We start from the raw sequence: 13,712 nt of genomic DNA, 5'->3' as shown, positions 1-13,712 counted from the left end.
TAAATGAATTGGCAAATGTTCCATGGGATCAAAGAGACCAGGAGGAAATATTTTCTCTAGCTTGCAAATTGTAACCTTTATGCTTTCCTCAAGCTTCTGGAGATCTTCTACTTTTAAAACATTTGCGCATAAATCTTTAAAAAATAAACTTATCTCTGTTAAGGCATTCCAAATTGGCTCTGGCAAAAGATCTCGAAATGTAATTGGTAGCAACCTTTCTAGAAATACATGACAATCAAGACTGTTCATCCTCGATAATTTACAATCTTCCATGTCTACACATCTAGACAAATTTGAAGCATAACCATCTGGAAACCTTAAGCTTTTCAACCATTCACAAATCAATTTTCTTTGTTCGTTTGTCAATGAATAGGCCCTTTGGCTTCAAAATTTTTCCTTCATGCTCCAACAATTCAAGCTCTGGACAATTGCAACAATTTTGCACATCCCTTCTATCATTTAAATTGTCTTTTGTTTTATCTGTTAGATCCATTATTGTGTTGAATATATTATCAAACACATTTTTCTCAATATGCATCACATCAAGATTATGCCGAATAATATTTGTACTCCAATATGGCAATTCCTAAAAAATGCTTTGTTTTGTCCAATTATGTTGAATCCCCAAACCCTGGCAACTTACTGGAGGCTTGATGATCACACACTTTTGGTAAGGTACAAACTTTGTTCCAAACTTCTTCACCAGACAACCTAAGAGAAGGAGTAGAGTTCTCAAACCTTCCTCTTAAAAATGACTTTCTATCTCGTCGAAATAGATGACCCATAGGCAAAAATTTACGATGGCAATCAAAGAATGAACTTTTTCTCACATGTTTTAAGTAAAATGCCTTACTTTTACCCATACAACAAGGGCATGCTAATAGACCATGTGTGCTCCAACCAGACAACATTCCATAAGCTGGGAAATCATTAATAGTCCACATAAGTGCAGCTCGCATTTGAAAATTATGTTTCTTATGAGAATCATAAGTCTCAACCCCATCAGCCCATAATTGCTTTAATTCATCAATAAGAGGTTCTAAGTATATATCTATATTCTTTCAGGGCTCTTTGGACCAGGAATGAGAAGACTTAAGAACATATAAGGGCTAGTCATGCACATTTCGGGTGGCAGATTGTACGGTGTAATGATTACTGGCCAACAAGAATAAGGATGGGCCATATTCCCATAAGGACAAAATCCATCAGCTGCAAGTCCAAGTCTTATATTTCGAGGGTCGCTTGCAAAGTTAGGATGACACTGATCAAACTTCTTCCATGCCTCTCCATCACTTGGATGACTTATTACCCCAAGTTCTCGACGGTATTTCCAGTGCCATGTCATATGTTCAGCTGTCTTTGTTGACATATATAATCTCTGCAACCTCGGAGCTATAGGAAAGTAACGGAGTACTTTATATGGAACATCTTTTTTGCCTTCCACTGCCTCTTCTCTTAGGCTTGTAGCGTGGTTTACCACACTTTGGACAATCTCTTTTGTCTTTATTATCCTTGTAATATAGGATACAACCTGTCTGATATTCATCTATCTTTTCATATCCTAGCCCAAGTTTTGCAACCATTTGTTTAGTCCTATAGTAATCAACAGGTAATTTTGCATCTTCAGGTAAGAGCTCCTTCAAAAATAGCAAAATTTGATTATAGCAATTGTCACTCATGTTAGACTCAGACTTAATGTTCAACAACCTGGACACTGCTGACAGGGGAGAATGAGTTTGACATCCACCAAACAATGGCTCTTCAGCAACTTTCAACATTTCAAAAAATTCTTGAGCATTTTGATTAGGAGGTTCTTCTTCATCAGCATCCATATCAAATACATCACTGTCTAAGTTGAAACTAGGACCAGTTGCATCCAAGACCATAGTACGATATGGATTTATTGGTGTTCTATTAGCACCTATTTCATCACATGTATTGGTACTAGGTTGGCGCCTAGAAATTGGTACAAAAGACTCCCCATGTGATTCCCATTGATAATAGTTGGGCATGAAACCATGCTTGTATAAATGAGATCTAATATCATGAGGTTCAAGAAACCCACTACTGTTTTTACATTTTGAACAAGGGCACCTTATACTTCCATTAGAAACAAAATCAGGTTGCATTAATGCAAACTCTATAAATCCACGCACACCTTCTATAAACTCAGAAGTTACTGTTGTTCGACTTGGCACTAGTCTCTTATATATCCACATGCGATCAACTCTAATGGAACTCATGCTTCCTATCTAACAAACAATGATAAAACACTTCTTTTAGTACTCAATAATTTATTAGTTAGTTAGTAATCAAGTAAATGAAATTCAAATTTAAACAGAAATGACCATACCACATTTATCTAATTTAAGAAGGGTTCAATATCACCATTTAACTAAGAGAAAAAATAGTATTTTTCTAATACAAACATAAATTTCCCTTCCAGTTAGTCAAGTCTAAAAAATTGTGTGATTTCTATAAGGGATGGAAAAAAAAATATAGAAGCACATGCATTATACATACTAACACTATTTAGTCACCCAAGTCCAACACAAAATCAGCCACAAAATCGCTTTTGATTCAAGAGGGACTCCATAGAAGAGCAATTGAAGTGCTCAAAGCTCCACCTTTGGAAGTAGAAGGTGGGTATGCAGAGACACTTATCGTGCAACAAAACAGAAAAACAGAAGGTGAAAAAATGAAGCAATGGGCTGAAACAACTTGGACAAATCGCAGATTGTCACTCGTGGAGGCACTAGAGTCATCCGAGTCATCCGCCAAAGTGTCTATCATATATTCTTGAATAAGACGAGTCCTGTAGTTGTTTCCTTCCTTAACATATTTCCATCGAAAAGTTTAAGGCACATTAAACTCATCAACTCACAAGCATCTATATACTTTTTGTAGATATGATAAGCTCTAAACATCATAAGGGATTTTGGAAAAAAAAAACTATAACATGACAGTAACTACATAAAGCCGAACATGAAACTATCACCAATTGCAACGAAACAACATCTAAAACTAAAACGGTCACCAAAATTGAAGCAAAAGTTCAAGAAAGGAACTTGTGAAGCTAAAAGATCTTTAAGGAAATGTAAAACACAATAAAAAAATTGCATTACATAAATAGAGGTGCACCTGGCAAACTTTTGACTTTCTCTCACTAGCTTGTCTTCGATTTGGCAGCATACAGAGAAAATCCCAAAATGATTCCAACTTCTTTCTGATGAACAAAATAACAAGTTTCAATCTCAAGCTTTAAGAAAAGTAGGGTATCTTCAAGAAAAAATATTGATTCTGTGTGAATTTCTTTCTCATATCTAACAAAAACATATGAAAAAGTAGTTTTTCAACGATACCTCTTTATATAAATGAATTAGGTTTAGAGAACTTCTTACCTTAACTGAAGAAGGAAGTAACGATTTGTGATTTCAAGCTTCTGTAGATTGGAATAAATAGTTAGAATTTTGGGAGCATGAAATATATTATATATTATATTAATTATTTATTTTATTTTATTTTTTTTAAACCGTGGTTTCCGGGTGTCACTTTGCGAACCCGACTAGCTGTACCCACCGGGTCCCGCTGTTTCAAGGCGGGTGCACCACGGTTAGTTCCACGGGGCCCTAGAGACGCGGCCGGTTTGTAAAAATAATAAATATTATAATTAAAAAATAAAAGAAATTAGGTCAAAGAAAAAGTACACGAGTCTTTTCAAACTTTTTGTCTTTTCAAAATTTTCTAACTTTCTTTACACAGTAGCCGCAGCCCATCACTTCAGTCTTCAGGCATCACTCGTCGGTTTTCCACTTTCCTTCATTCCTTGTTTCTGATTTCTTTACGTAGTAGCCGCAACACTTTCCACTTCCGGGCTCCAATGACTGACATTGACCAGCAGCACGCAAGAGCCGACCACACAGCACCGACCGGCGACCAACAGCGAAAATTCAAACAAAAAAATCAAAAAAAATTGCAAAATTTTAAATTTTAAAAAGCCAGACCCATAACAAAAAAAACGAACCGCAATAACATAAACCGAACCGAAATAATAAAAACCGAATCGAATTGAATTATTTTGGTTCGGTGTTTGGTACACGTTGTACAAGAACCGAAAACCAAATAAACTGAACCGAATTTCCGAATGTCCAGCCCTACCTACCTGGGGGAGGGGGTGGCCTCAGGGGGCCTCGAGCCTTGGGCATGGAGGCCCTACTTTTGAATATTCAATGTGTATTCTAACGAGGCTATCATTGAAGCACGAACTGAAATGTTGATCATTTGAAGAGAAAGTTTTTGCTGAAATACTAAGCCAAAATGCCAACATTGAGTTTCAAAGAGTCAAACTTGGTGGTGCTACGGACCGGGTTACATTCAAGTCCAAAATGCCAATTGTCACGTATGAGGAAATTCAATCTGATATTCAACATATTGCTAATGGAGATCGTTCTCCAATTTTCTCATTCCATCTTTGAGTTCCTCACTGATTTAATAATTACCTTTGTAAGAAAATATCATGTATATAATTTTTCAAATTAGCTTATCGATGTGTGATATGAATTATCATGCAGAATTAAATTAATCTTTTCATTGTTTTGTACGTAGCTCGGGGACATCTGCTGGTGAGAGAAAGCTGATGCCCACAACTCAAGATGAGTTAGACCGGAAACAACTACTGTACAGCCTTCTCATTCCCGTGATGAATCTGTAAGTACTATTGTAAATATGCTTTCAATATTTACCTTGTTAGCGAGAGTTGTCATTATATACGAATTTTATTTTACTTTCTATTTATAAAAGCAGAATTAGCAAGAACTGTCTTTGCTACAAAAGGGACCACCTCAAGATGAGGCCTTACAATGTGTATACTAGCCCCAACGAGGCTGTTTCCAGAGCATGTACACAAATGCCCTGTGGTCTACTTTGAGCTATTCATTTTCTCCAACTCAATTGGCAACAACTTGCTAAAGATATCGCATTTGGGATATTAAATCGCAGAGTTTCTGACCCTTCAATTAGGGAAGCGAAAACCAGAATTGGGAAGGGATTATTACTAGAATTTGGCCAAATACAAAGTACTTGGATGTGATTGTCACAGGTATGTAAATAAATTCGCTTAGCAAGATTTAATTACTTTATATATGCGATAACATGCATGTTATAGCCTTATTAATTTCTTCAGATTTCTAATACTACTTATTGTGGATGTGATTCCTACACGATAACGAGTGTTACTTTGGACTTAATTTGAATCTGTTACACTATAATGCCCAATATGTGCTACTTTGAATTTGTCCCTCAGGACTCACCACCCCGTCTCGTGGACCTAGCCAATGTGGAAGTGGGAAAAAGTACGAGCTCATGTTGACTATATATATTACAAGTAATAATTATAATGTTGACTATATATATTACAAGTACTCAATACAGCCAGCCGCTTCCTATATTATATATAGTTTAAGGTACACAGTTCATGATTTGCTTGAGGCCATTGTGTTTTTGGGATAGAAAATTTCTGCCAAATTTCAACTGGTGCCGTATGAATGTTAATTGAATCACCCAACTCTAGTTAAACTACCATAACTTCCAAGTAAAATTAGAACCTCAATAACCCATTCTGTAGTTCAATCAAAGCCATAGATTTAACTGTAGTTAATAAATACCAAACCTCAATCCACCATTAGCTGGCATATTTTATTTTGTTATAGTGTTACATTTATTTCAATGATAAATGTAGTTGAGTGATTTTTGAAGATAAAACCTTTAATTGAGTGATTTTATTGATATATTAGATAATTTCCTATGGTTCAGTGACCTTTTAAATATTAAATCCTTATTTACAAAATAGATTGATACGTTTGAAAAATAATGCAATTTAAATATGCCTAAACCACTGAACGTAAGCCAAATGTAGCTCGGAACAAGTTCAATAGAACCTATTAACTTTGATTTATATGCAATAATATTATCTAACATTTTCTGAATAACCTGACCTGCACCACTACCTCCAGCTACGTTTTGCTATTTTTCAGAACTTCTCCCCTTCTATTTTTGTGGGGAAAACAAGTCCTGAGTTGGTATTTCAAGTTGACATGGTGTCTACAGAAATAAGTGTCAATTTTTTACTTGTGTAACAGAAGCTATTCTTCCACGGAAGAAAATGCAGAGAGAGCAATTAGTATAGTAAGAAGAAGAGAGATTATTTCTGCGTGTTTTTACAATGAAGGAAGAGGACGATCATACATCATATACCATGTGCACCTTCTAACAAACTTAGTGACAGCTGAATTCAGTTACAACAAACTTTATACACAAATTTTCACCTAGCTATCATTTCTCAATAAATAACATAGGCACAGAGATTCATAAGCACAAAATGTGGGATCCTTCCTTACTCATATACACACAAATTTTCAAGATGCAAAATTCAACCTCCATGAACATAAGAACTGGAAAAGTCTTCCCTCTTGGAATCTTCATCGCCATATTGTCCTGTTTCTAGCAAATTGACCTGGCAAAACATCCAAGTATGCGATTTTAAACTAAAAAGGTATGATGATCACATGAACCAAACAAAGAGGTGGATAAAACTTTACCTTTATGATGTCTCGTTTTGAACTGGGGCGAACATAGGATGCTAGGACAGCCATGTGAAAATGCTGGTTTTACACAAAATAAAGAGTAAGAAAACAAAATTAAGAGACATTTCTTAAACAAAGAATGCATATATAATCATCAATTTTTCATATGTTTTCTCTTTTTCTTTTCTTTGTTGGGGCTTGGATGTCCTTATGTTTTATAAGTAATGCATCTATGATGCAGTTTTTCATACAAATGAAAGGAGCAGTACTTGGAATTTGCATTACGAATTTCTAGTAACGTGAGGGAAGGATCGTTTATGCCTGCCAATACTAACAAGATTCTTTTAGCAGGTCATGGAGATATATTCTAAGCATTCCATTAGTTGTATATCAACATTCCAATAAAAATACTTGTATGCTTAAAAAATTCCAGGGTTCCTCGGAGTAAATGCATTAAACAGGGACAAAGTTTAGCGGTTCAACGCATAGACAATTAAATGGAGTAAATCAAGGCTAAGGCAGCAGATGAAGGTTTGCCAAATTTACTGTCATCAAGGAGCTTACTCTGAAAGGATCACTTCTCAATGACTGCACCAATATCGGACTCTCCCATGTGCGGTCCTGGAAAAATAGAATCGAAGCAAAAGCCTTGATACTGCAGCAAATAACTAGTTTACCACATGTATTTCAACACTATTCACTTCAGAATATATGAAGGAACAGAGACAAGAAATACAATTAAATATTTGAAAAAGGGAACAGAAGAAACTGCAAAATATTGTTCTTGGGCTTTTACCTCCAAATAATAGTCCCTCAATCGCCTCCCAGTTTGAGCACAACAAATACGAACAATTGATTCATCACTACTTCCACTAATGACGTAGTCCCTTCCATTCATGTAATATGATCGTGTATAATTATGAGCGCTCCCAGTCGAAGCTATACCGAAATCTGTCTGCAGCCTACCATCTACAGACAAAAGTTGTTTCACCTGTACCATAAAGACAGAAGAAACCTCAATCATGAATCCATCTGCAAGTTAGAAATTTGTACCGAAATTCTAGCTTCAAATATGTCTAAACTAATCAGAGGCCACAAATCAGACCTTTAACCTAACTTGTTAAGACAATAGAAAGCAAATTTTGTATGATCAAATGAGATGCTTAATATGTTGTATTGATCAAGGTACCTCGTTGTCTACAGCCGATACCAGCAGATACAGGTCGTCTGGGGAGAAGCAAACCATCACATTTCCCCTTGAGCTCGAGGTTGTATAACAGGGTTGATTTGGTGTCTGCCTTAAATCCCACAATTTGACGTCACGATCAAAAGATGAAGTGACTAGCAGGTTTGGAGAATGGTGTGCAAATTTTGCCACATTAATGGGTTCTTGATGCATATCACTGAACAAATGCAAGCGCTTGCCACTACAAATATCGTATATAGCAACTTTCTTTGAATAACCACTAGTAAGAAACTGATCATCCGTTGAATTAACATGAAGTGAAGTCAAATGTTCAAATTTATCAAAAACAACAGGGCTGGAACTGCTGCAGCTCCCCTTTGCCTTTTGCAATGTGTCATTGATGTCATACAATCTCAAAGAGCCACTGTCAGAACCAGCAAGGAGCTGATTTATGAAGACAGAGAATAATTCATCAGCAGTTTCCACGAAAAAGAGTGATGAAATAATCTGTAGCACTATACTGTCCAAAGAAAATGATCTGTAGCACTTTACTCCCCGAGAAAATTTCAGGGAGAATCTAATATGAGTTGGGACATGTCTCATAGTGGGAATGCACACTACAACTCAGTAAAATGATCTTTTGAAGAACTTACGATCTGTAGCACATACTATCTAAAATATGAATATCATCCTACTTTTAGGATGGAAAATAACCAAAACTAAGTACCTTAGAACGCATCAAATTCAAAACACAGACAGATAACCTTCAAATTTATAGCATGTAATTCAACAATCCGAGCCTTATCTGCCATCTGAAATTGTCTTCATAAAACTAGGAGCAAGACCTCAAGAGTACATCTTAATATGATCTATGAAGCAACTATAAGTTAGTCACAGTAGTTAAGAAAATAACATACCTTAGATGGATTCTTGTTAAGCCAACAGAGGCCCAAAATGCTATTAGTCACTCCAAAGAGTGGAATATAACTGAAAATATTTCCAGCATCATGGTTAACAACAACAACCTCCCCATCCAAAGTTCCAAAAGCCATTAGACTAGGATTAGTGGGGTGATACTCAAACTGTCTTGGTCGAAGGCTCTCGCTTCCTTCTTTGATATTATTGCTGATATTAGACATTGTGTGTAGGGAAGGAGAAGCAGATGAACCAAGTTTGGCTGCACAGAGGGACCTTGAATAGAAATGTGGACTTTTCCTACAAGAAACTGCCTCCTTTATCCGAGAGGATTTATTGTGGTACGCATTACCTCTACCTGTTTCACGCATATGCAAAACACTTGCAACATTTTCTTTCTGCCGGCGTTTGTATGGAAGATACTCATAGTACTGTGAGAAAACAGTATTTGCCATTTCTCTGTCTAGTTTTTTTACAGGAAAGTTATCTAGAACCCGTAGATGAGGCAATGATGCAATCAGGTATTCCCTGTAGTGCTTCTCATAGCAGATTGGTGAAGGATGACAAGTAAGATACATTTTGGAAACAACTGAAGTATCTCTCAGTTTCAAGTTTATATACTCGGGACAATCATCTCTCCCTTCAACATGCAAATCACCAAAAGAAACCTGATACATACATTGAAGAATACAGATGTTTGAGCTATAAAAAAACAAGAACTTCAGTCAACCACTGCAAGCGTAAAGCAAAGTTATAGACCTCAAGTTGAAAATCCACCCTTCCGCTTATGGCAACAAAAGAGGGATCTGATGAAAGAATTCCTCCAAAATGATTTGATACTCTATCCGCTGAATCATTAAGTGAGTCCTGGTTTATAAATAATTTTCCAACAGAAGCTGGACTGTCTGCACCATCTGCATACAAAATTTATTGTCACATTTCTGATTAAAATACTTTATGGTTGCTGTCAAAGTCCTTGCGTGAATAACCTGATTTAAGTTATTTCAGAAACAGGAAGATTTGTCATCTTACTGGATGATGCAAGACATGGCCCAGTATCTTTGCAACATATGCAATTTTGAAACCTTAGTTCTGTCAAAGAATGAAGCCGAGACAAAGCCTCACGGGTTGTCCACAGATCAGCTATTCTAGTTCCACACATGGAAAGGCGCATCAATTTTGGCATGCAAGTAAAGCAATCCTTCTCTAAGCCAGTGAGAGAAGAACAAAAGTCCAGATTAAGGGTGTGTAACTGCATGAAGCTTCCAATCATATTCAACTTTTGAATCTCAGTGGACCTCAGCTTTAGCAATTGGCAATTCAAACCACCTTGAAAAAGATCCCTGCAGAGGCCAGAATTCAAAAAAGAAGTTAGCATTGTGAACTTACAGATCTCTCTTTTCCACAATTCGTCATTTCTTGATATTGTCAAACAGCGGATACAATCTATCATCTTATGCACATTAAAGTCACAACTAGGAAAATATGAGAGCAAACTTGTATATCACCTCTTTCTAATTGTCATATATTTAGGAGAAAAATAGTTTCTTTTTCTAAGTCTTTTCCTGGTTTCAGTTGCTGGAGAAGGATAAATGAGAAAGGCAAGATGATATCCAAACTTCACTATTAAACAATAGTATTCAGGCATACCACAAGATATCCTTTCTAAATAGTGTATCCTGAAGATCAACAATTCGGAGTGTTGAATTGACTGCACGCATTAAAGACACAATAGATTCTTGATTCACAACCGCTTTTGATGTGGAAAGTATGTCTACTGCATCAACAGTGAAAAGGTGGACATTAAGCAATATATCGACAAGAGGCAACATGTCATCATCTTCAAGCTCATCAAGTGGAACTACTAGAGTGCTCCTCTTTTGAACTTTCTCCTGCATACTGGCCTGAAAAAGGCAACTAAACTCTTAATGATCGTGATCAAATTTGATTCATCAAAGAAAAATCTTTCTACACTATTTACAGAACAAGAGAATCTGTTCACAATAATACAAAATAGAGATTATCGAATGTTGCAAGATTGCAGTAAATTTATCATTAGATGTAAGTGTAGCATTATATTGCAAACCATCAGTTCACTAACACCTGTCATGAACAGAAAAATGAACCCTCTTATTATCTAGATCTTACATCAACCAGAAAGAACTTAACAACAGATTCAGAGAAAAAGAGATGGAATAATGAAAATAGCTCGATTAAGATACAGTATTTCATTTTCATATATTAGAGGAGAGTAACTAGAAATTAAAAAAGATGACCACCTTATAAAGCTGAGATAGCACAGCAGTATTGGGCAGGACCTCATATAGCTTGCAAGAATTCAGGTACCTAGTAACAAAAATGAAGAGGGACTTGATCAGTAAAGTAACAGGTTTCAAGTAGCATTGTTCCTTATTTTCTTTTCCATATCAGACAGGAGGAAAGAAACCCACAAGAGTATACATTTTCCGCTAGGATCTGGAGAACGCTAAAGGAGATAAAACCACAAACATCTTTTCTTTACGACTAGAGAACTCCCCTCCGTTCCAATTTATGTGGCGGTTTGACCAATCATTTCTGTAACTATTTTATTAAGGGTGAAATAAGAAGTTTAAAGTTAAATTATTTGTAGAAAAGGAAGTCCTAACATTCTTTTTGAGACATACTTAAAAAGGAAGTTTGCCACATAAATAAATTGGGACGGAAGGAGTAGCATCTTTTTTCACTCAATACAATTAAATTGAACTTAGTCAACAAAAGAACTATAACTTCAAGTTTGTATCTATTCCCTCCATTTCAATTAGTTCGTCTTACTTTCCTTTTTAGTCCGTTTCAAAAAGTCTCTCTTTACTTTTTTTGGCAACTCTTTAATTCTTTGTCACTAATATCTTCGCTCACAGATTCTGACCTCTCGGGAGAATCGATGATTCATCAAAGATGCAGAGCTAGTACACCTGAGACTTCTTAATTGGCTGGAACAAAGGATCATCTCAGACTTAGACCGAGGTATTGATGGTGATTTTCTAATCTCGCAGAACAGAATGTGATACAATGAGATAGAATGAAATAGAAACAAAGACAGGGAACAGGTACCTACTCTTAACGGGTAAAGCGATCCCCTTTATTTTTAATTAAAGAATTCAGATTTCAGAATACCATCAAAGGAGCTAATTCAAACCCCTCCGTTAAAATAAGAACAACCCCACGTTCAACCCCAACTTTCAACATAACAAATTTGATCACAAGATTAAAGAACATTTTGATACATTCCAATATCTCTAATTTTAAAACCTTGTGTCAAGTCAAAACTAGACAAACAAATGAAACGGAGGGCGAAACTTTACTCTGGTCTCAATTACACTCCATGTATGAATCATAACCTTATTCCCCTCATAACAAGTAAACCCATGTTTCTAGTTGAAGAAAATTGTGCAAATGAGCAAGCAAGATTGCAAAGTGAAAACTTTCTGCCACTAAGATGTAAAACAGGAGTTGGAGGAACTATTAATTTGAATAATTTTGGTTCCATTTCTTTTATACTAAGTAGAGTAAAGAGAGACAAATAAGAAAGGGGAAAAACAGAATATGAATCATCCCTCACTCTGTTTGAGTCAATTTCTAAACATTCCTCAAGTGCTGAACAAGAAAAGAAGAATCTTGGACCAAAATATACCTGGATACAATGGAGGAGATGTCAAGAGACATGGTCAGTGCAAAATTAAACTCTGAGCTGTAAAAAAATGTTGAAATTGATGCTCAAGAATTTACATAAATGGGTTGTTTGGTGAGTGACATTATTGGAGAGCTGAAAGGTGGGGTGGGGTGGGGTGGGGTGGATATAAGCAGAGCAACTATTCACCCCTTTATTAAATCAGAGAGACAACATACCAAAAGGATAGGCACTGCCAGCTCGTATCATTATCATATTGGCTCTTACTTCTTATATTCTAGAGAGAAAGTATCCAAAATTCGGTATGAATTAGTAGTTTTACCTTGGAATTATTGATAGACTTAAAAATATTTTTTTACTTGATTAATTGAACTTAAATATAACTCCGATCTTGTAACATGAGAGAAATACACTCCTAAATTTTTGCCAAATTTAAGGGTATTTTTAACACTTCTCTCAACTTTTTATTAAGAGTTTATGCTTCTACAAGAGTTTGCGACCTCTTTGTTATGTCATGCGGCAGACCAATGGTGTATTTAAATTTAGTTAGTCAAATGATAGTGTTTTTAAGACTATCAATAGTTTGGAGTCGAACTAATAAGTTGTGTCAAGTTTAAATTATGACAATATATACATCAAAGCTTATCATAATATAATTACTAATCAAAGTTGAACATAAGGTCCACCTATCATTGTCAAATAGATTTATATAAATGAAAAACGAAAAAAAAATACCATTTCTACAAGTAAGATTAAATATTAATACTGTAAAGCTTCAAATAATACAATTACTAATCAAAGTTGAACATAAGGTCCACCTATCATTGTCAAAGTTAAAGATCATTATCTTGTAGTAGCACACAATGTAACGCATATGACTTATCCAAAATCTTGAGAAATTCAAATAAAACATAAACATATATAAAAATAGATTTATATAAATGAAAAACGAAAAAAAAAAATACCATTTCTACAAGTAAGATTAAATATTAATACTGTAAAGCTTCACTCAAGAAAATAAAAGAAATTTATATAAAAGAAAAACGAAAAAAAAATATCATTTCTACAAGTAAGATTAATAATGTAAAGCTTCACTCAAGAAAATAAAAGAAAGCAGTAAGTTATGAAGCACGTGAAATATGATGGTGGTTCATAGAAGACTGAACTTGACTTAGGAAGAAAATAAATAAAAGGGTTATAGTAGGTGGTGATGATAAGAATTTGGAAAGCTCCGTACCACCCTACCTCCATTTCTTACAATTAGTTAACACTAATAGTAATAGAGATGGTCAAATTAAGGATTTGTTTGTACATAAAAAAAATAATTATTTATTTATTTTTGTTAATGTATTTGAAAATTAGT

The 13,712-nt window shown here is 35.3% G+C and overlaps 2 protein-coding genes across 3 annotated transcripts in view; one reads left to right on the top strand and one right to left on the bottom strand.

The window, feature by feature from the left end:
• The window catches only part of LOC125840269 (uncharacterized protein At2g23090-like), a 376,400-nt gene that overhangs the window by 302,770 nt on the left and 59,918 nt on the right, over positions 1 to 13,712 (top strand). The window lies entirely within an intron of this gene.
• LOC125840231 (uncharacterized) lies at positions 6,358 to 12,430 on the bottom strand. Of its 2 annotated transcripts, none has more exons than XM_049519204.1 (11): positions 12,353 to 12,430; positions 10,962 to 11,028; positions 10,333 to 10,586; positions 9,715 to 10,025; positions 9,442 to 9,596; positions 8,685 to 9,350; positions 7,771 to 8,211; positions 7,378 to 7,572; positions 7,146 to 7,202; positions 6,597 to 6,659; positions 6,358 to 6,511 (listed from the first exon to the last, which is right to left on the bottom strand). In XM_049519204.1, exons 1-11 carry the CDS (start codon positions 12,382 to 12,384, stop codon positions 6,428 to 6,430), a joined length of 2,325 nt encoding a protein of 774 aa, XP_049375161.1. In that variant the 5' UTR covers positions 12,385 to 12,430; the 3' UTR covers positions 6,358 to 6,427. The 2 variants fall into 2 exon arrangements, with proteins under 2 accessions (XP_049375161.1, XP_049375162.1); XM_049519205.1 differs by having other exon boundaries at positions 9,460 to 9,596; positions 12,353 to 12,384.

This window comes from Solanum verrucosum, unplaced genomic scaffold (genome assembly GCF_900185275.1).
Source record: "Solanum verrucosum unplaced genomic scaffold, falcon-dt-bn FXZP01000180.1, whole genome shotgun sequence".
Classification (NCBI taxonomy): domain Eukaryota; kingdom Viridiplantae; phylum Streptophyta; class Magnoliopsida; order Solanales; family Solanaceae; genus Solanum; species Solanum verrucosum.
This window is presented reverse-complemented; position numbering and strand designations above follow the sequence as displayed.